This window comes from Calliphora vicina, chromosome 3 (genome assembly GCF_958450345.1).
Source record: "Calliphora vicina chromosome 3, idCalVici1.1, whole genome shotgun sequence".
NCBI classification, from domain to species: domain Eukaryota; kingdom Metazoa; phylum Arthropoda; class Insecta; order Diptera; family Calliphoridae; genus Calliphora; species Calliphora vicina.
Window position 1 is genome coordinate 129,585,715 of NC_088782.1, and position 23,698 is coordinate 129,609,412.

Consider the following 23,698-nt stretch of genomic DNA (forward strand, 5'->3'; position numbering starts at 1 on the left):
ACAAACAACTGAAATATAAGATCTACTAACAAGTGATGGTGGGTTTTTTAACGGTCAAGTTTAAGATTTCGAAAACAAAACGCAAAAAAAATATACTCAAAAAAGAAGAACCAAAAAAAAAATGGTCATGTGTCAAAAACAATACACACAATTGGAAACCGCATATTAAGAGTAACCACTTGTATTGAAGCTCAAGTATACTCAGTAGCAAAAAAGTGGTCGCTTTAAGTTTTTTGTAATAAAATAAATAAATAAAATTGGAATTTTTTTTTGGTGGATATTTTAGAAAAAAAAAGTTGAATGAAACAATTATTTTATGATAATTTTTTTTAGTACAAAAAGTTTTCTAGTGAAATTTTTTTTTTTAAATTTTTTTAAAAAATTATTTTTTTTGTGAAAAACTCTTTTTTGATGAAAAAACCATTATCTATAAATGTAAGAAGATTTGTCTATACTACTAATTTTAGCAAAAAAAGCTTTTTTTGCATGAAAAATAAAAAAAAGCTTTTTAATGGAAAATACCTTTTTACTAAAAGAAGCTTTTCAATTAAGAAAGTTATTTTTAATAAAAATTCTGCATTAATTTGAAGTGATACTACTTTTTTAATAAAAAGTCTTTTATAAAAACATTTTTAATATTTTTTATTTAAAAAGCTTCATTTTATTAATAAAAAAGCTGTTTTTATTAAAAAAAAATTAAAACAATTTTTTTTTATAAAATTGTTTATTATGGAAACAGCTTTTTATGACTTTTATAGAAAAGTTTTTATTAATTTTAAGGAAAACCTATTTTTTTATAAAAAACGTTTTTACAAATAAATTTAAAAAAGGCTTTTTTTGTGAAAAATTGTATTTGTTGTAAAAGCTTTTTTATGAATAAGTTTTATTTTCTGATAAAGGTTTTTTTCGAAAAGCTTTTTAACCCGAAATCTTTTTATGCGAATTGTTAATAAACAAAATGCTTTAGTGAAAAAACGTCTATTTTTAGAGAAAATATTGTTTTTAATGAAAAAAACTTTCTCAATGAAAATTATATTTTAAAAAAGATTTTTTTAATTAAAAATTTTTTTATTGAAAATATTTTATTCTGGAAAAAAGCTTTTTTAGTTGAGATTTTTGAGTAATCTTTAAGTTTAGTCGAAATGAGCTAATTTTCTTCTAAAATTAGAAGATGACAATGTTTGAACTGGTATCGAACCCTATCCCCAAGGAATCAGTCATGTAACCAGTACGTTTAATACTTGTAATTTTTTACAATTTTGTATGTAACTCACATGAACCTATTTTTCGTCGCTGCTTGTATACAACAAAAAAGCCCTTTAATCAAAGCACCCATTTCAACCAGAGGTTGGCTGTAGTTTATGTGAATTTTTTTTTTATTTCTTTTCGTTTTATTTAATTTTTTTGATGCTGTTGCTGATGATGATGAGGTATTTAAACTTGAACTTAATTCAATGTTAAAAGGTATTGTTGCTACTACAACAATAAGAAAACCTAAACTACTACTGCCACCACTACTGCTGCGGCTGCTACAAACCTAATGAAATCCATTGAAAACTTGGCACCGCGTGTTGAATGTATGTCGTAGTTTAAGAGATGAAAACCAAAAAAAAATATATATATAAAAAATAAATAAATAAACTTTATATATATTTAATCTTGATGGCGGTTTAAGTTTAATGTTGTTGCTTTTTTTTGGATTTTTTTCTTTTGATTTTTTTTTGGAGTGTGTAGTTTTTATTGTTGTAATGCGAGTGCATCACTATCGTCATGATCATCATCGTCAGCATGATCATAATTTTACTTACTGCCTCAGTTACTGTTTTTACCAAACATTGCAGCAGCAGTTAGTTAGTTGCTGTAAATAACCTTGAACTTTAAAGTTATAAGAGCGGCCTCTTAAAGCATTGGTAAGCACAAACTAAACTAAACTGAACTGAAAAACAACTACAACAAAACATAAACATACTCGTAAAGATACATAGAGATGATTTTTCCCTCTTCATAAAACGACAAAAAAAAAACATCTACTAACAGAAAAATATATATAAAAAAAAAAGAAATACATGTCAGTCAATTTTAAACATTGATGTTTTTGTTTCTGTTCTTTCCGTTTTTGCTAAGGATGATAACAATGCTGATGACGCGGCAACTTTTCATAAAAAGATACTTTATAACTGAGCTGTCCAATCTTAAGAATTTCCTCTCTAAGCTGATTTAAATATTCCTGAAAAATGATCAGCAATTATTCATAAATGTCTAAACTTATAAATTAAAATCGGGTGAAATTAAAATGTATTTGCCAGCAGCCAACTGACATCTAGCTTAATTGAATTTGATTTTAGCTTTTTAATTTAGGTTGCACATACGGTTTGTCTATAAACGTTTGTTTGCATTATTTTATTGCGGCTCGTTTACACTTTTCATCAAGCCATCCTAAACAAGCAGCAGCCAACTTGACGTGGTTCGCTCGCTAACTAACCAACCTATAGATCCATCCATACTCTATTTATAATTTTTAGTTTTCGCTTGTTTTTCAGTTTTTCAGTTTTTTTGTTGCAACTTTTTGCAATGTATGATGACAATAATCATTTTGCCTTTAGGTGATGGCTGTTTAAAGGAAACTTCATATTACAACTGGCTACTACAACTACTTTTGAGACTACTTCTTTCTTACACACTGCGCACTACTTACTTACATACTTAGTTAGTAAAATAAAACTTTAGTGTTTTTCACTTCTCAATTAATTGTAGTTTAATTTTAATGTTTAAAAAGGGCGTGTTTGAATAGGATGTTATAGTTAACATACTAAATGTTAAAAAGCTGTTGTGTATATGTTTTCGATATTGCAAGCAGCATAACTAAGTATTTATGAAGTTTTAGTAGTAAATTTAAAATAAAGGCAATATCTAGTAGTTTATTTTATTGCTACACAAATTGTTTGGGATCTTTAAATCATCTATATTCTTGTTTTTTTTTTTTTTTTTGCTATTCCCCACACCACTTGGAACGTGTATAGTCAGTCAGTCAGTCAGTCAGTCGTATTTATGTGCAAGGCAGGACCACCCAGTCATTTAGCCGAATTGCTTGTTGTTGCTGAACTGTTTATTAACAATAAACAATAAATATATTAAAAGTTGTTAATGGCCCCCTTTCAAACAATTGCTGGTAATTATCGTGTTGAAACAACGATTATCGCCAATTGTGGGGTTGTTCTAAGTAAACTAATTTTTATCGTTTTACAATTGATACCCATAATTGGTAATCAATACTCGTTTACAGATATTGCTTCTTTTTCATTCTTGCTTATTTTATTTTTTGTATTTATGTCGGAAAATGTTTAAGGTAATTTTCATAAATTAACACGATGAAAATTTTGTTTAGTTTGAAGCATCTTCATGAACACGTTTTAGTTATATTTAATATATAAACTGGGGTTTTCATAAGGCATTTTTAGTAGAACTTTGCTAATTAGTGCAAAGGAAGCATTCGTATATTTTACAAGTTTTATAAAAAAAATATTTTTGGTGCATATTCCACTATTATTTCTTTAAAGAAAATATTACTTTTGAGTTGTTTACCCACAACAAGAGAACGAATATTGGTTATAGATCCACAATATATATCTTGGGTCCTTATGAAACTTACAGACGCTGCCTAAAAAGTAAAAAAAAATTCTCACTTAGTTATTGAACATAAACAACAAAGAAATTTTTTTTTTTGCTTCGAAAATGTCGAATTTTGTGTAAACAAAGCGTCATATGCAGGAAGTTTTGCTTTAATTTGAAAAGCAAACCGATTGCTCACCAAAGCTTATGGTGAATGCGTTTCATCGGTTTCAATGTACGAGAGATGGTTCAGTAGTGGAGATTTTGACACGGAAGACAAAGATCGCCCAGACCAGCCAAAAAAGTTTGAAGACCAAGAATTGGAGACATTACTCCATGAAGATTTATGTCAAACTCAGCAAAGCATGCAAAATCATTGGAAGTTTCAATCAGGTTATTTCAACCGTAATGCTTCTTTGCTAACTGACTATCTATGGATATAATAGTATAATACAATTAGCAACAAATTTGGTCATACAACGAATCTGAATATTGTAACTTTAAGAAGAAAACTTATAAAGAAATTCCAGAAAATCCCCGACAAACATTTCTCGAAAGTTTACAAAAAAAAAATTTCCCGCGTAGGAACCCTAGTATTGACCGATTAACTTAGACATGAAACCGTAATATTTCTCACCCGATTTTTACCCAGCAATTAATTCAATTAAATACTATGGGAAATCTGCACCATCAATTTCAATGGTAAAAAAGTGGTTTATTGAATTTGGGATGAGGTCTCTATACCCGAAACAATTGAAAAAAATCACGGTGTGGTCTTGGCCGATCGGAGATTCTGGAAGCCATACCTCAGTGGTTTCAATTTTTAATGATCACTTGGGTATGAGAAAGCTTTCCGCAAGATGCCTAATGCGTTTGCTCACAATAGGGTTCACGCATATGCTGTTTCCATGGCAAAAATTCATGAATTAGGCTACGAAATGCTACCTTTTCCGCATTATTCTCCGGATTTAGCCTCGAGTAACTGTTTCTTGTTTCCAAACCTGAAGAAACTCGGGTGCGCTGAAAAACATTTGACTCCAACGATGAAATCATCTTTCAGAAATACCTATTTTGATGACATCGAAAAATCTTTTTTTTTTGGAAGAGATAAAAAATTGGGTAAATGTTCGACAAAGTATTAAATTTGTCAGGTTCGAAAACACCAATGAAAACTAAAAATGTCAAAGTTCTAGCTAAGATAGATGATGAAATAGACATAAGACAGCTTATTATAATTTATTGGCTGTAAAAACTTCTGGAATACAAATTGGGAAGGCGCCTCACACACCTTATATGATATAAAATCAAGTGTGTTAAGGGGACAAACATTTATATGTATCTCATTAGCATAATTATGCTTTTATGAAATGCTCCCTAAAACTGTTGGTCTAATATGATTAACACTTGTATGGTTTTATTAACTTATTTCAGTTTTTAATTAATTTAACTGTATTTTTTAGCAAAATTTGCTACAACTATGCTAAACTATATAGCTATTTTAAACATTATTTATGCATTATTCCGCTCATAGCTGTTTTATTAAGTTAAATTAACTTTCAAATTATAAATTTATGCATAAATTATTCACAAATTAACTAAAAGGTGTAACTGTTTTATTAAACAGCAATTAAATTGCAAATCTTAACGTATAACTCTGTTTTATAAAAGTAATTGAGTTGGAATTTAAATAAAAATTATGCATAAAACTATTAATTGGCAGTTAAAATGTTTAAAGCTTAAACAAGAAAAAGCTAAAATTGAGAATAAATAAATTAGTAAGCAAACATGTGTCTTAAATCTTTCGTTTTAGTGGAATGAATTACAAAAATAAAGTATTTAGGTTTTGAGTTCAATTCTATTAAATAAAAATAAAATTTTGAATTCTAACTAAAACAATAATTACATATACTGTTAGATGAGATGAGATTGATTGAATTTATGTTTAAAACTGAAATCATGATAAACCTATTTAATTAAACCTTAAATAAAACTATTTGCTTAAACAACCGTTAGTTTGGAGTTTATTATTTTTCTTTTAAATGAAAGTATTCAAAATTACTTAATAGAATTGGTTGAGTAGAGTAAAATTATCTTTTATGTAATTTAATCAAGCAAATAAGCAATTTTCATTAATGTATCTATCTCCCTGAGTTATATTGTATATATACAGTGGTGGCCAGGAATTTAAGACAAAAATTGTTTGCTAAATTCCACGTTATTGTCAATTATTTTTTCAAATATTTCCACAATTATGTATGCATGAGGACTGTTTTAACATACATGTGTGTTTTATTCGACTGTGTCAATTCATACATATTCCCCACAAACACATAAAATTTTTCTACAACTTGACCAAAAAAATTTTTTTTTAAATAAACTTATTTTCTCACATTTATATCATTATATTTTTATTATTATAAAATATTCGGACCAAATTTCGTATTTTTAGTTCCATTAGTTTCGGTCATATCATGTTATTAACAGCGGATGTTCGCTGAGGTGGGTCAACGTATTTCCACATATCTTTGTCCATATATGTTTTACCGATTTTTCCAAACATTTTTCAGAAACTAGAAACATTAATAATAAATTTCATACCCTTAGAGGTCCTTTTATTTTGGCTCTATCGCACTTAAAATTCAGTTGATGAAAAAAATTCAAGTATTTGTCTTAAATTGGTGGCCACCACTGTATGTATTTAAACATGAAAATGTTGCTTTTAGAGTTGCTTAGTTTTTCGTTTGACATTATTATCTTAATAATCATAAACCAAAAAATCAATTTGTATGTACCAGTTTTTGTGCAGAGTTTTTTCCTGTGTAGCGTTTTATATTACAACATAATACAATATAGAAACCTGTATGGGAAAACTAGGATGTCTGCTTTGGTTTTAGTAGCTTTACTTTATAAAAATATTATGTTTTGAGTTTGTTTTTGTTTGTTTGTGGCTATGTCTGTCTGTCGGTCTGTCTCCATTTGTCTGTCTGTCTGTCCATTTGCAACTCTACGATAGAGTAATTACTTAAGAAAAAAAACTGTATATAAAATGCCGGTTACTAGTTTATATGAGTTTTTAAAAATACACCACCTCCTCCTCTCTGCTCATTTCTCTAGGTTGTTTAGCTGTTCATTCATTAAAAATTTTCAATACAAAATCTATAAGTAAAATCCAAAACCAAAACCAAGAAACAAAAAAACATACATATTCGTATGTGTGTTTTGGCTGTCTGTCTGAACGTCTAAACACGTACATATTGTATTACTTCAACATTAGTCATTACGGCAACAGCAACATCGGTAGCAGCAACAGCTTTAGCCATATAGCAACAACATCAACAGCATTTACAATCAGTTATTTAGAATTATGTTGCTTTAGTCCATGTTGTTGTTGCTGTGGTTGTTGCAGGTTTTTAGTGTTTGTATGGCTGTGCTTACTTGTCGTCTGTTGTGTGTTGCTGACAGCTGTAGACGGCCGGCTCAACCTGTTCCCCTTAAACAGTTTTATTTAGTTGCATTTGTTTGTTGGTTTTTTCTTTTTTCATTTTTTTTTTACTAAATGTTGCAATTGCTCCGTTTTCTTTTCTATTTTTTTTTCGGTTTTGTTGTTTTCCTGCTAACATTCGTTCAATTTTCAACTATTGGTGTTGTGTCAGCATTACATACTGGCATTTGTTTTCAATTTCATTGAAATCTTTTTTATTTTTTTTCCCATTTTTTTCTGTTGCTTACATTTAGGTTTACCAAAGTCATGGCTAAGACATTGTCTATGTATAGAGAGGTATTAATTTGCTTAGTGTTAGTAGTAAGTTGCAACTATGCAGTCATACTCATAACTAGTTAAAGCTTATCGATTACATTACTTTACTCAGACACTGTATTATAAAGTAGTGTTGGTTTTAGTTGCTTACATGTACACACACGTACGTATTTAGTGTTTTGTAATCAAAAGTTGTAAGTGGAGGTTTTAGCAAAAAATAAAAAAAAAATAAACTTCAACATTTATCACTCATATTGATCAAAATATTCATAAGTAATAAATGAAAAACAATCAGGTTTTAATAGATAATTCATTATTTAAGATTTCTTATCTAAAATCTGGTCACTTTATACTACTTTTGTAAAGAACTCATTATGTTAGGGGTCCCTCTATATCTATATATGGATATAAGCAAACATATTCCCAGCTCTATAAGTATATAAAGATGTGTCGAACAATTAAGTTGTCCTTGACAATGAACAAGCTTTTAAAGCAGCAACACTTGGAGAAATTCTTCAAAATTAAAAAAAAAATCAAAAATCTTTCGGTTTTTTTTTACTATTCACTATAAGAATTGAATTCCGCTTGTAATTTCTGTATATTTTGGGAACCTTATAGAAACTGGAGTCGATATAGCAAAATCTGTCTGTTCATCTTACCGGCTTTCTGTATGTTAGTGGAAATACATTTTCTAAAGTCCCCAGATAACATATTAACCCATAAGGTGCGGATATATCAGACATAGATCTGAGAATTTTAGTACGGAAAATCGGGAAAATCGGACCATATCTAACTGAAATATAGACAATAAATTACGACTACCTCGCTTATGCCGAATATTTTATTATAGCTTAATTAAAGGTTTCAAACTTTGGAGTTAATCTATTTAGCAACTGAATTTAATAATACAAATATTTTTAGCAAATATTCCAAAAAAAATTAATTTTAATTACTTCCTTAACATTTCTCTCCGTGTACTACTCTGCTTAACTAAAGTAATGAAACTTGAAACTTTATTAGTTTAAGCCTTTTGCTCTTAAAGTGGCTAAAATATAAACAGACCAGTACCCACTTAGGCTAAGTACGAAATAAAGATACCAACACAAAATTCACGGACAGACAGACAGGCTGACCGTCACACAGACAGCCATCTATAGTTAAAGAATTGAAGTGTATGGTATACATGTATAGAATGTATATTAATTAACAGAAATTCATTAAATATCAACAAGAATTCTAGTACTTGTTGTAGTATCAAGTTTATTAACACAGCTTCCCTAAGCTACAGCTAATATCTGCGTCTCTACAGTCCAGTATTGATTTACACAATTAGAACCAATAAAGTTTGCTTTAAGAATGTTTTATTTATGCTTTTTTTGTTTTAATTTTTGTATATTTTGTACTTGACCTTCGTTTTGTAAAACACTTTAAGTTTCATAGTTTTTTTTTTGTTGAATTTTAGCGTTGAAATATATGTATTCGTGGAGAAGAGCACAAGGCTAATCATGGTGTTGTTATTCCATGATAAACATAAAAGATTAACATACATTGTTGTATTGAAATATTGTACTATTATTGAGTTTGTTTTAAAAGGAACATTTACGTGGGTAAATTTGAAATTTAAGCAAGAAAACCATCAACATTTACTGCCGAAAATATATAAGCTTCCAAATTAAATAAGTATAACCCCCATTTTCTCAATCTCTGGTTACTTTTTATCGTGACGATAAACTGACAGTTCTCATACAAAAAAAAATGTTAATTGGAGTTTTATCGTTACGAAAAACGATAACCAGATATTGAGAAAATGGGGATAAGTATGAATAAGTATATGGCCGTAGCGGCCTTGAGTGTTCTGATTTCAAAAAAATTTATTTTACATATGTGATCAGATTTATCTGAATGAATTAACAATTTAGTTAAATACGAATTTAAAAACGTTCAGTTTTTGTTCGACTTTATTTTATGCAAATAACTTTATTTGATTAGTAAATAAATGGTCAGTGAATAGGTAATTTTCTTTAAAAATTTCATAGGCAAATATTTTCAGTAATAAAAAAATTTCATATACAATTTCGATGTCTGATGTGCTATTCCTTATACAACCATGTTGTGCTTTATAATGCTCAAAGTAACAATTATAATCTAAAGAAAAAGAAACAGTGTTTTCTTTTTCATCCCAATCTAGAGGAAAGTTTGGTACACACTTTTCATTATATCTGTGTGGAGAAAATTGTAGGACTAAAAAACCTTATAATTTGTTTAATATATTGAATATTGAAACTGCAAGTCTTAGGATTGAAGCATAAGGGAAAACTGATCCTCTTTTGATCTTAAATAAACTAAGTACGTACACACTTTGAAAACTAATTTGATTCTAATAACTCTCCAATGCACTCTTAGTATTTAAACCCCAGAATAACATTTGTATTTTATTTTCCAATTTAAGAAAAATCTAAAAAAAAAAAATTACTCCCTCATACAATATAATGCAGCAGATCTTTTAAATCTGTCCTCTCTCTAGCTACAACTCAACACAAGAGTATTTAGTCACGCTTTATGCCTAAAGCTCTATTATTATTCTTCTATTTTCCTCACTTTGTTGCTGGTTGTTGCTGGTTTATATACATTTATATACAATGAAACAAAATCTAACAAATCGTTTGGTAAAACTTTTAGCAACTCTAAGGCATATTGTTGTTCTGAAATGACAATGACCCTAAAGCATGGCCAATTAGTTAAGTTTTGTATTTTTCTATGATTATCTTAAATGTGGCTGGCTGGATCGCTGGCTGGGTGAGTTTAAATGAGCTTGGAAGTGGTTTAAAGAGTGTGGTGTAGTTTGCAGCCTGAATGAAATATGTTCGTCTGTGTGCGAAGTTTGGAAAGAAAATTTTATTTAAATGGTTTTGGGGTTTTTTTCTCTCTCTGGCTATGGAAAATTGTAAAATGCAAATAAAACAACCAGCCACAACAATAAGAACAACAACACAAAAAACATGTTAATCCAATGACAATCTTCATGTAAACATCAGTCAACTGTTAGACGCCACATTCTGCTGTTGTTTACGTTCAAGTCATGTTTTACCTAAATTTGACATCAGATTGTTGGTTTTCTTCTATTTTTTTTTTGGTTTTTTGTTGGAATCTATCTACTAGTTTCTGTTTGCATACGTTTTGCTTTTAGCTTTAAGATTATTTCGAATTTATTTATGTTTTTAACATTGTGTTTTTTTTTTTGTAACTCACGTGCTATTAGTTTTGTTAACAAAAAGTAGAAAACAAATATAAAGATTACAAAAAAACTGTAACAAAAAAAAAAAAAAATAAAAACATAAGGTTTTGATCTTGTTCTTGTCCACCCACTTTGTGTTAAGTTAAATTTGCTGTCATTGTCTGCCACGGACATACAGAAAATTTACAAGATTTTGGTTTTTGTTTTATTTTTAGCTGTTGTTTTTATGCTCAATTTAATTTGTTCTAGAACATAGACTGAGTTATGCAAGAACATGAAACTCTAAGATTATATTTATTTTTCAAAACAGTAAAGACTAATGGATTTAAATGTACGTTTGCTGTAAATTGTATTCCCTCCTTTAAACCTTATTTTTATAAGCAAACAAAGCAGAATTTCCACTTTCTCTTAGATGTTTAACAATATTTTTAGGAAATTTGTCAAACGAGTGAGTGAGCGAATGAACGAACGAGCGACTTTCTAAATAATAATTGTGTCTTAGGTCTTTTGTTTTAGCTAAAGGTTTGAAGAATTGCTGCACAAAAGTTTGGAAATCACTGCTGTTGGTTTAACAAGACTATGCATGCATTAATGCCAACATTGACATAACAATTGATGTTCAATTATAACAATTACTTACTTACTTTGCTCTGCTTCACTTTATTTCAATTTTTTTATCTGCCTGTTGTGCTTTTTTTCCATTATTTACATGCAAGATTTTTCATTTCCCCAACACATTCTAAAATGAAAGAAAAAAAAACATAAAAATTAAAACCTTAAACAATATATGTTTCTATTTAAGAAAATTATAGAAAAAAAAAACTACTTTAATTGCTTGTTTTTGCTGTTTGGTTCTTTGGCACTTAAAACTCATTAAAAGAAAGTATTTCAAGCCAATAAAACCAATAGTCTTGGAAAATCTTATTTAAATGAAAAACTTTTTTATAAGAAAACAACAAAACAAAAGTTATACTTAGAAGCAACACATGACCAAAATAGCTTGAATAGAAGTACATGTAACTACGTGTAAGCAGCAATAGTAATAGTAGTAAAACTCAAGTTTAAACTGAAACCATAAGTGCTGTAAAATGCAAGCTAGTATGCTGAATATCAAGCTGGTTTAGAAGCACTAAAACAAAAAAACCAAACAAACACCAAACAATTAGTTTTACATACACATAAAAATACATACTTAGATTGTTACATAGATAGATAGATACTACACCACTATTTGTATTTATGTAAATGTCTAATGTAAAACACTATTTAGTTCTTTAGTTTTTTTTTTTTGTTTTTGTTACAGGCTGCTGTATGCAGCTTATATTTTTGTTGTTGTTGCTGTTGTTACTGTGTGCCATTAACACAGTTTAGTCTTAAAAGAAGCTTTAAAACTATAACAACAACTACATAACAACCAGAGTTGTAATAAAAAATTAAAGAAAAAATTAATGAAATTTCTCTATTTTCTAATGAACGTACAAACAAACAAAAAAATACACAAAAACTAATTAGAAAAAATGTTTCTTGTTAAATAAACAGTAGGCCATCAAAATCAAACAGCAATAACAATAATTACATTTAAGGAGTGTGTGTGTGTGTTTGTGAAAGAAATAAAGAAATTACGCTGCAACGTTGTGTGGAAAGATAAAGATTAAAGCTTTTTTTACGACCACTTGAATTTGTTATAAGGATGGGAGCACAACCTAGTAAACTCATTACAAGTATGCAGAATACTAGAGTTTAGTAAAGGGGCTAGTAATTAGGTGTAGGCATGAGTAGGTATCAATAGTGTAATTCCTATTGGGTAAATATAGTCATTTCAGGCAACAAGGGTTTCAATTATATACTACAGCTATTGCTGTACTTAAACAGAATTATTACTATACTGGTGTATACGCCTGTTAATTCAAGGGAGAAGCTGTTTAAAAATAGGCTTGATTTGTATTATAAGTAACCGAATCAATGTTCTAGATCATTGGGGAGCTCCGGAAAGAAATAAACATAAAGTACTTAGGAAGTTATAAAGGTTGTGCCAAAATTTATGCCAGATTTTAATTAAATAGAAAATATTGATTTTTCTTGATATTGTTCATTTTTCATTGAATCATAAAGTATTCAGTATAGGCTTATATGGAATAGCACATCGGACATATGATTTCTTCCATTTTGCCTTCCAATTTCCATTGATCAATTCTGATCACTAAAATGAGAGTATGTATATGACTTGGAAATGTCTCATGCAGTAATTGAATGGTTTAATGTTGAAAAAAATGGAAAAATTAATTATTGTTAAAAAAAATGTTAGGAAAAAAAATTTTTGGTAAAAAAAAAATCGGGTCAAAAATTTTTAAAATCTAAAAAAAAATTTGGTGAAAAAATTGGTGGTTAAATAAAATATTGGTGAAAAAAAGTAACAGAGCTATATTCGGCTGTGCCGAATCTTATATACCCTTCACCAAATTATACTTAAAAATATTTTTTTTTAAATATTTTTATTTAAACAAAATCAAAAATTTGTTTAGGCCCTAATTTTGTAAATCACTTCTCAAAGTGATATTTATATGGAAAGCAAAAACAAAATTTCAAAAATTTTAAAAATTGGTTTTTGTTTTATATACAAATTCTTAACAGAACAAACGCACCAAAATTCAAACGTTGATTTGCCTTTCATAATTTGAAAATTGTGTATATAAAACAAAAACAATTTTTTAAAATTTTTGAAATTTTGTTTTTGCTTTCCATATAAATATCACTTTGGTGACGTGATTTACAAAATTAGGGCCTTAATGTTTTAAATTTTTTTTTCCAAATTGTTTTTTAATTTTTTTTAAAAAAAGTTTTTTTAAATTTCTTTAATTAATTTTTTTGGAAAAAGATTTATGACAAAAAAATTAATGAAAAAAAAATTCGGATTAAAAACTATTTTTTTCCGATTTTGACCCATTGTATGTCCAACTTACTATGGTCTTATATACGTCGCACGGTGGCTCATATCTCAATTTCATCGGCCAAAAGTCCAACTTTTTGTTAACTCCGATTTCAATTATAATGCCATTCAATAGTAAACACATTGAAACTAAGGTAGCCAAAAAATTAAATAAAAATATTGTCAATTGTGTGCGTGGCAAGCTGTTAAAGTCAAATATTTTATATCATTTTATAAAAATGTGATTTTTGTAAATTTGATCAGAAGTAAATTATCATTACTCGTAAACTATTATAGATAATTGGATGATTTTTCTTTTGTTATGTTGGTAGGATAATAGTCTTTAAGAGCTGATATGATTTGTCATTGTACCGTTTATACCTGATGTGTTATTAATTTTTTTCTCAGGTACTATATTTTAGCCAAATTTGAATTTCAGTGGAGTAAAAGTGCTTAGGGTCAAAAGGGGTTAAACAAATTTTACAACCAGGAGAAAGTCCAAAGTGTCCTCTTTAAGCCTATATATACTTGTTGACCTGTTTTGACCTGTTTGTTGAACACTTATTTCATTTGAATGAACTTACTCCCAAATTTTTGTTCTATTTTTATTTTAATTGTTCATATGACTGGCGCAAAGTACAAGTAGCAATCCCGTTTTCCCGAAGTTATACTTTATCGGTCGTAAATGGTTAATTTATATATGTATCTACACAAATGACAAACTTATATATACCCTTGCCACTCATGGTGAAGGGTATAAAAATTGTTAAAAAAAAATTCGGATCAAAAAATATTTTACTCATTCCCGTTCCTAACATCTATGAAGCATTATTTGAAAGGGTCTTTGAAATGTCTTTCATTTTATATTCATATTATCTGTGTACATCAAATAGTAGTCGAGATATAGTTAAACAAATTCGTCGTATTCCTGGTTTTATGCTTATAAAGTCATTTGTGGGGCGGTTTTCCCGATTTTAAATTTTCCAAATGTTATCTGGAGCTTCGAGAAGTTGATTTCAACATACAGACAATGCTATATTTATGGGGTCGAAAATATTAAGGCATTTGATTTTCAACATTCACATGCAGAACCTTAAAATCTAATTAAAAAATAAATAACAACTTCATACAAATTTATTGATTTTTTGAACATCTTCGCTCAAGATTCTTAAATTTATTTTTACTTATTTCATTTATTCAGAATCAAGCCCTAAGGGCCAAATATGATTCAAGAAATATTTAGGTTCATATAAAACTTGTTTATGTCCAAATTCCATTACGATATAATTATTATCAAACAATTATGAACAGGGCAACCAAAAATATGCAATATCATATTTTTTGCTGTGCGTCGTATAAACATATGAGTTAGTTATTTATCCGTTTCAGACAATTTTAAGAATTTTGGCATCGATTCGTTAGTGCATATTTTTGCATATTTTGCCCTTTACTGCATATTTTAGCATATTTTGCGTTTTATAGCATATTATTGCATATTTAACTCATAACTGCATATTTTTGTTGCATATTTTCTTTTATTTTTCATTATTTTATTTTCCTGATATAATTTTATTGTTTGTATTGTAATTTTTCATTTCTATATTTTACTATTTTTTAAGGTCAAATGATAATTGGCCTAAGCTACTTAAATAAAAAATAGAGTACCCATTATCTTCAGAGAGTTTTCGTTGACTTAAGTGAGCTTAGTTTCCATATATTTCAATTAATTTAAAAATATACACACACAAATATTAAAATTTAACAAATAGTAAAAATACGTAAAAAATTAAAAGAAAATTCCAAAATTGTATGTTATTATGGGCAACTTCTTCAAACATTTTTGGATACATTTAAAAGAAGGAATTTAAGGCAGCTTGATACAGTTATGTTTGGGCATTAATAGTTTACCACTAATGTAAAATTAAACAAGTATTTATATAGAATATTAAGGATCAATCGAAAATCTCGCGTTCAAAACCCGTTGATAATTTTACTTGTAAAAAAATTTATTAAGAAACCATTAAAAAATAATATACGTGGATATCGATAGACGATACAATGGATGAGAATGGAAGAAACATAGGAAATGTAACGGTATTTTGAGTCCCAATGATAAAACTTGAACAAAAAGTTTGTTTTAATTTTTTTAATTGCCGCAGTCTTAAATAGAACTAATCATTCCACTATTGTAAGGCTCTTTTATAATTATATTTAAATTTTAGAAGCCGAATTCAGATGTTAATCTAGATACACGATGAATGCTCCAAAATCCTTTGCAATTTTTTTTTACCAAAAAATTACACGCTATTCACAGAGTTTTTGAAACATTATTCAAATGATAAAAAAGCTTCATATAGAATAGAAACATTTGGAGAAATTTATTTGGTACATCCTCAGTAGGGATCCTATAAACATTGGAACACATGGATTGAGAATGTAAAATATTATGCCACCATTTACTAAAAAATAGTTTGAATATTAGGCAGTTTAAAAGAAACTCGGAAATCTAAAACAAAGATTTAGTTTAAAAATTTTAAAACTTTTGTAAACTCATAGTAATTTAATGCTAAATATAATAAAATTAATTGAATCCAATTATATTCATTTGCCCTAAAATTTAATCCTATAATAACCAATTTTTATTTATGAGCTCAATATATTATTTACTTCATATATATTTAATTTAATGAAATTTTGAAATCAAACAATAACCAACTGTTTTTAAGTGCATATTTTTTATATTTTAAGAGCATATTTTTCGTTCTTAAGTGCATATTTTATGCGCATAAAACACTTTTTTTAGAGCATATTTTTGGTTGCCCTGATTATGAATAACAATTAATTTTCATAGGAGGACCTTGAATGGGGACTAGGGACAAATATTGCCCGATTTTCGACATACTTTACAGTATAAATTCAGAGCACTTAAAACTAATGTGTACAAAATGTTGTCAGGATTGCAGCATAATCAACATATTTATGACTGCCTAAACTGTATTTCTGGGGGACATTTGTATGGGGGCCGATATTGCCCATTTGCCCAAACAAACAGAGAATATATGTGGAAAATTTCAGCTAGCACCTTTCGTTTGGGCCCTATCGTGATTTCAACATACATACAGACAGACGGACGGACGGACATAGCTAGATCGTCTTAGAATCTTATGAGGCCCCAGAATACATATAATTTTTTTGATGGTGGTTACAAAAATAATAAATTATAAAAGAACAGAAAACTGTAAAATTCCGTCTATTTCATTTCATATACTTCTTAAATTAACACAATATTTCCAACACTTCTTACTTTCTACCAATTTTAAGTCTACCATAGATTAAGCTAAATTGCGTTTTACTCAAATATTTTTTTAGGATTTAATTTTTTTTTTTTGAAAAATGATTAAAATCTCTAAAGTCAAAACCAACATGCGTTTATATTTTGAACCCAACAAATACACAACAATAAATCAACGTAGGTTGTTTTACAAATTCAGTTATTTTCTTATGAAATAAAGCAATTTTCGAAAATGAAACTCCAACATTTATTAACAGCCTTTGTACAAACTTACTCGTATTTGAGCTTAGAAACATTAAAACCATGCATGCATGTTTAAGCTTAATGTCATGTTGAAAATGTTTTTCTCTTTCTCCACCATTTAATAAAAGTTCAGTTGAAATATTTTCCAATGCTTGCAAAGCTTATGTATTTAGTTACAAAAAATTTACTCATTCACGTGCCTTTGCAATGAGAAAATGATGAAGAAAACAGAAATAACCAAACGTAACGTTTCGAAAAAGAAGCTAGAGAAAATTAAGTGGTAAATGAATACTTACATTGGTAATGGCATTGGTAATTGCTGGTTGCACCTACTCCCATAAAGACAGACAGTCAGACGGACGAATGGAGGGACCGGTGTTTAAATGTGTTCAAATGTCTGTGTACTTAGAGGATTAAAGGTCATTTGCATATTTTTGCGAAATTACTTTAATAACACTGATTAGTTGGTAGCTTTCCAGGGGAATTTTTCTTAATGAAATTCCTTATAAGTTGCTTTCATCATCAGTTTAACGAAATATTTAAAACAAGTTATATGCAGGGGAAGAGATAAATTTCTTTATGGTTTATTGAGTTTAACAAGTTAAAATGTTTAACTAACTGTTGTGGTTAATTTTGTTTAAGCTTTTTTTAAAAAAAAAAAAAAAACCCAGGATAAATATTCCAAATTGTGTTTGATATTAAAACAAATATTTATTTATATAACAATCATTGAAGAAGAATGATGACCGTTTTTTTGTTATGTCTTTTAAATATTCGCTTGTTTTAGGTTCTGTTCTTTTATTTTTTTGCAACACAAAGAATTTTTGCTACCTTTTCTTGTTTTGTTTGGTCTTAATTTCGGGGAATCGTTAGTTTTATTGTCTTTAATCTTAGTGAATTTACACAGAAGTTTGTTATTTATAAATCACATAAGATGACGTCAATTTTTATTTACTGCTTTTTTATAAAGAATTTTATTGCAAAAAAAAAACTTTTTTCTAAAATCAAAATTTTATGGTTTTTAATTTGAAAATTGATTACTGTTTTATAGAAATGGGTCATCAAAAAAACTTATGATGTTTCATTGACACCTTTTGCTAAATTCATTAATCATTAAAAATTTATAATTTGTTTATATTGGAACTATGGCCAAGATTTTTAACACTACTAAACTATGCCTATTAGTTTTAAACTAGTTTTAGTTTAGAATTCTTTAATACTGTTAATAATAGGTGTTTATTATGGTTTATTTCAGTGTTATGTGAAGTTAATAGGATTTTTTAAATAAACATTTGTTAATTAAGTTATAAGAGGAGAAATCGTTTTAATAATTAATACATGGTTAATGCTAAACCAATTTAAACCACAGATTTTTTATTTTCGGGCAATGTTTAAAAAAAATTAATTTCATTGATTAATAAATCATTAATATGGACAATAGGACATCTAATGATAGTTGGACTTACAATGAGTCAAAATCGGGGACAAAATTTTAACAGGTTTTTTTTTAACCAAAAAAATTTAAAAAAATATTTGCCATACAATTTTTTCACTCATAAATTAAAAAAAAATATAAATTAAAAAAAAATTCCGATTTTTGAAAGTATTTATTTTTGTATCATATTTGATTTCAAAAGGAAATTAATTTTTAATAAAGGGTTTATTCTGTTTGTGAAAATCTATCCATAAATGTCTGAGATATGAAGGAAAATTCTCGACTACCTCGATTTGGGAGCATTTTTTATATATCATGAATAATAAGTTTTGCACAATGAAAATATGTATATTAATGAAAGGTATATCACAACAGAATTTTGATATTAAAAATCAGCCAAATCCGCTCAAAAATGATACCTCAGCCATTTTTAAGCGGATTTTTCTGAGCAAAAACACACGACTAATGGTGTTTTCTTTTCTGACAAAAAAATGTTGCCTATATATTTTGTACCATTTGCTAAAGGTTACCCATACCCTCATAATGTGTTGCATTTTTAACGATTACAATAGAACAAAAATCATTACCATTTATGCACTTTTCTTTTATGTAGCTTCTAAATATTATAAAACTATACTTTTTGCTTACATAAAAAGTGGTGTGTTTCTAACCCTTTGATAAAATTGAGGGTGAAACATGTTGCATATATTCAGGGTTTTAGGGTATCATTATTAGAAAAGAACACGACCAAACTAAATTTTTTTCAGAAAAGAACACAACGAAGGGTAAAAGGCAGAATAAATGCATCATTTATGGCAGAAAAGACAACATGTATATCAAATGAAAGGTATTTATTAAATCAGCCATTTTTTCTAAGGTTTACCAATGAGTATTCAAATATTGTAACAAAAATTAGCAAAATTTGCTTTCATTGCAAATAAGGGGGTTTATTTAGTTCCGTTATTACTATTTTTGTAACATTTTTAGCATTGTAGGGCCTTACTGGGTTAATAACACCAGGTGTTTATAACTTAATTAAAACTTTTATTGAAAATGTCTTATTTCTAGTGTCATCATGATTACAAAAATAAATAATTTGCAATATTTTTCAAATACTAAAACAAAATGCTCGCTGTTTTTCTTGTTCACTAAACAAACACACCTTATACAATTAAAAAAACAAAATAATATTTAATTAAATATAACTGTTTTAATTATACACTATTTATTACTTATGGCATTTTTAATTATTTTCTTTTATTTTTATTTTCAAACAAACAAAAAACGCACCTAAAAAACTAAAAAAAAAATCACATCACTTTATCACTTGCAACACAACGTCATCATCATTATCATCATAACAAAACAACATTATTATAACGTTTTTAAAACAAAATTTGTTGGGGTAAATCATTATAAATTCAATAATTAAATAACATTTTGAAACATTTAACATTAAAACCCATTAAAACATTAATAACACTTACAACACAACCAAATCATTTACATCATATTGCACGTGTTAAACATAAATTTACGTAATGGATTTTCAATCCATACATACATATCTTGTCTGTTTCAATGTAAATAATAATATTTTTGTCATATTTTTTGTTTTGTATATTAAAAAAAAAAAAAAAAACATTGTGTGTTGAATGAACATCATATTATTTGGATACATTCTGGTACCTAACAAACAAAACACGCTTATTTCCATTTTTAAACAAAATCCATAAACAAAAATATAACAAAAAAATATTAAGATCGGGTTGCCTTGGTAACTGCTGCACCACCGAGTTATACACGTATGTATCACTATTTTCCAGCACACTTGACAACGCACCCGTTTTGTTTTTATCCTCAACCCCCACCACCACCACCACTAGCACCACCTACCATGACACAATTGCCGGCCCCGCCAACACTTAAACAATTGGGCAATTCGTTGAGTTCTATGACACAAGCACATATAGCACAAACATTAAGATATCCAGGTAAGAGTTGTTTTTTGTAACAAAATAGAAAAATACTTAGAAAAACAAACACACACAACTACTTGATTTTAAGAAATATGTAAGCAGAGAATTTTAAGTTAATATTTTAAGAACATTTTTTGATCACAACTGAACAAAAATATTAATTTTTATAACATTTGTTCATACATCAGAAATGATCTACACTTGTGGATTATTATAAAATATTCAAAAAATACTGGTAGAATAAAGTCGGGGGACTCACTCAGTTCCATATACGCTTAATTTCATGTTTCTAGATTCATTATTATAGAAAATCAAAAAAAGTACCATTAGAGAGAATAAAAAGTACCATTAACTTCTCATTCATTGTTTAACTGTATATTTGTAGGTCCATAATTACAAAGTATTCAAAAGGTACCATCAGAAGAAATAACTACCAAAGTTCTCTTTTGGATTCTCACTCACTCAGATCGAATTTCATGTTTCTAACCATTACTGATAACAAGATAGGTACCACTAGATCTAATTATTTAGTACTATTAGTACTCAGAAGGATGACAGCTACATTTCATCATAATTTCATGTTTCTATGTTCATTATTGTAGAATATTGAAAATTGCCATTAGGATAAATAAAAAGTACCATTATTTCTGGCTTTTTGGTACAATTTGGTACCATCACCCAGAAACATGCCAGCTATATTTTATATTGATACGTTCCATAATTTAAAATCTTAAAAAAGTACCATTTTGAATACCCGTAAAGCTTGAAATTTCAAAATACTATATTTCGGGGAAGTTTTTTGTGACATGAACGATTCAAATCTGTGCTCCTTTTCTCTAGCAAAAATATGTTTTAAAAATGTAACAAAACTGTTTACCCGAATGTGGCCTTATCAGCACTTTTGCAATCGTTTATGTATTTAAATAAATTTCAGTATCGTAAAGACGGAAAAAAGACATATTTCCAAACAGTACCAAATTTAATTTAACAATTTTTCTTCAAATATAATTCACTTTTATGTTTATTGGTTTAAAAGGCTTCAAAAGTGAATATATGATGATAGATATTTCAAAGACCTTTACAGCGACGTATGTATATATCGCCATAGTAAGTCGGACCTACAATGGGGCAAAATTAGAAGAAACAAATTGTTAACCATAGAATTTGTTCACTAAAAATTAAAAAAAAACTTTTTTTTAAAATTCTGAAATTAAAGTAAAATTTGCTGAATATAACTCTCTTACATGTTTTAATGGAATGCTTTGTAACTTGAATATTTTTCAAAACATTTTTTAGTCGTTTGGACTGGCCGATGATACAACTGTGAGTATCCTTCTTCTAGATTATTAGGCTCTCATTTCATATAAGAAAAACGTTTAGAAAGGAGTGAAATTTGTATGAGGAATTCTTGAAAAAAAAAACGAAAGTATGAAGAAGATTTTTCGTTTGTCATTTCGCTTAGAGTTTTAGACTGAATTATTAGGACATTCTAAGTAAGACGATTTTAAATATTTAGTGTTCTGCAGAAGCTCTCATATACTCAAACTTCTTCTGATTAATAACAAGTAATTTTAAGAAGTTGGCAAATTATTATAAAACAAAACATTAAACTAAAAATTTTATATTTAAAAAATTTTCTCTTTCCACCCAATAACACTTTCCATTAGGTTTATTTATACGTCCCGATGATACCAATTTGTATACAACTTTGGAACCTACTTTAAGCAGTAATCCCAATGTATATTTTCAACGTGGAGGTGCTGTTCATCCCGGCATGATGTATTAATAGAACTTTACGTAACCCCCTTATAAATTACTTTGCATTAATCATAAGTTTATAAAGTAAATTTATATACATAAAATACTCATTATTAAGTACCGGGTCTCAATACACAGAAATTTAAAAGAATTTCTTTAAATTTCTAACAATACAGGCCTTTAATGATACAATTAAGTTTTGTGAAAAAACAAAAATCACCACCATAAATTTAAGTTGTGTTTAGTATATTATTCTTTTAATATTTTATAAAACCCTCAAGACTTTTTTAATTTAATTTAAAATAAAATATTAATTAATAGTTTTACCATGAAAAGCAAACGCTCATTAGTTTTTAAGTTATAAACTCTAGTTTCTTTAACAAAAAAACAAAACAAAAAATCAACAGCCTAAATACTTGATTGTTTACTTCCATGTCAATAATTAATAAGTGTTTATGGTAATTTAAACTTTAATTAGAAAACTAAATTAAGCAAAAAACAAATTTTACATATTTAAACTCATCTAGGAAAGACAAAAAAAAAAAAGAACAAAATTATTTTTTGTTAATAAGAAGATAAAATAAAAATACCTAAATAATGTTCATTAGTATTAAATTGTGTGACAGAGAGAGATTTTACATTTAATTTCTTTTTTGAGAAAATATTTGGCCTTAATTAAAGAAACAAAAAGAACTTAAAGTGCAACAATTATTTGTAGTAATTAGCAATAATCAATGTAATTGATTATTTAAGTTTAAACATTTTATTTTAATTTCATTTTTTATTTTAATTTTTGTAAATAAAACCAATAAAAATTTTGTAATTTTCTATTTAAGTAAAAAAAAAACGAAAAAATCTAATAAACAAGTTTAAAATGATACAAAATAAAAGTGGAGATAATTTATTGTATTACAGTTAAAATTCTAATAATAAAGGTAAGTAAATTAATCATAAATATAACTGTACTGTACTGGACTTGACACTTTATGCAAATATGTATGTAAATTTAATATTGTGACTTCAAAACTTTTCCTTTCCTCTGTCTTCTCTTTATAAAACCTGTTAAATTATGAGATTGTAACAAACATAACTGCAATTTACAATGCATCATATGTTGCAATGTTTTATAGATCAAAAACTTGTAAACAATTTCTTAAATTAAGATAAATAGTTGGTGACTACTATGTTGGGAAATTCTGGGAGGACTAAAACGACTTAAAATGTAACAACTTCAGTAAAAAATAAAAAATTTAAAATTTTCTTCAGAAAAAAATTTTTGAATGTTGAAAATTGCAATAAAAAAAATTCAATTTCCTGAAAGTTTCTACTAAGCTTAGTAATCCTGAACAAAAGTGTAGGGTATTTCAAAAAAAAAAAGTGTCAAGTTTTCAAGCTATTTGAATGCAATCAATTTCAATTAGTGTTAAATACCAGTAACACAAACATACAAATTCTGACTGGTGC

At 27.7% G+C, this 23,698-nt stretch overlaps 1 protein-coding gene across 2 annotated transcripts in view; it reads left to right on the plus strand.

The window, feature by feature from the left end:
* LOC135953584 (uncharacterized) overlaps nucleotides 1–22,664 on the plus strand; it is a 35,020-nt gene extending 12,356 nt beyond the window's left edge. Inside the window, exons 2-3 of one of the 2 annotated variants that reach the window (XM_065503535.1) lie at nucleotides 20,324–20,491; nucleotides 22,144–22,664. In XM_065503535.1, coding sequence (XP_065359607.1) covers nucleotides 20,324–20,491; nucleotides 22,144–22,262 — 287 coding nt within the window. In that variant the 3' untranslated portion in view covers nucleotides 22,263–22,664. Of the gene's footprint in view, nucleotides 1–20,260; nucleotides 20,492–22,143 lie in introns of both variants that reach the window. The other variant, XM_065503534.1, reaches the window with a different exon arrangement.
* The last annotated feature ends 1,034 nt before the right edge of the window (nucleotides 22,665–23,698 follow it).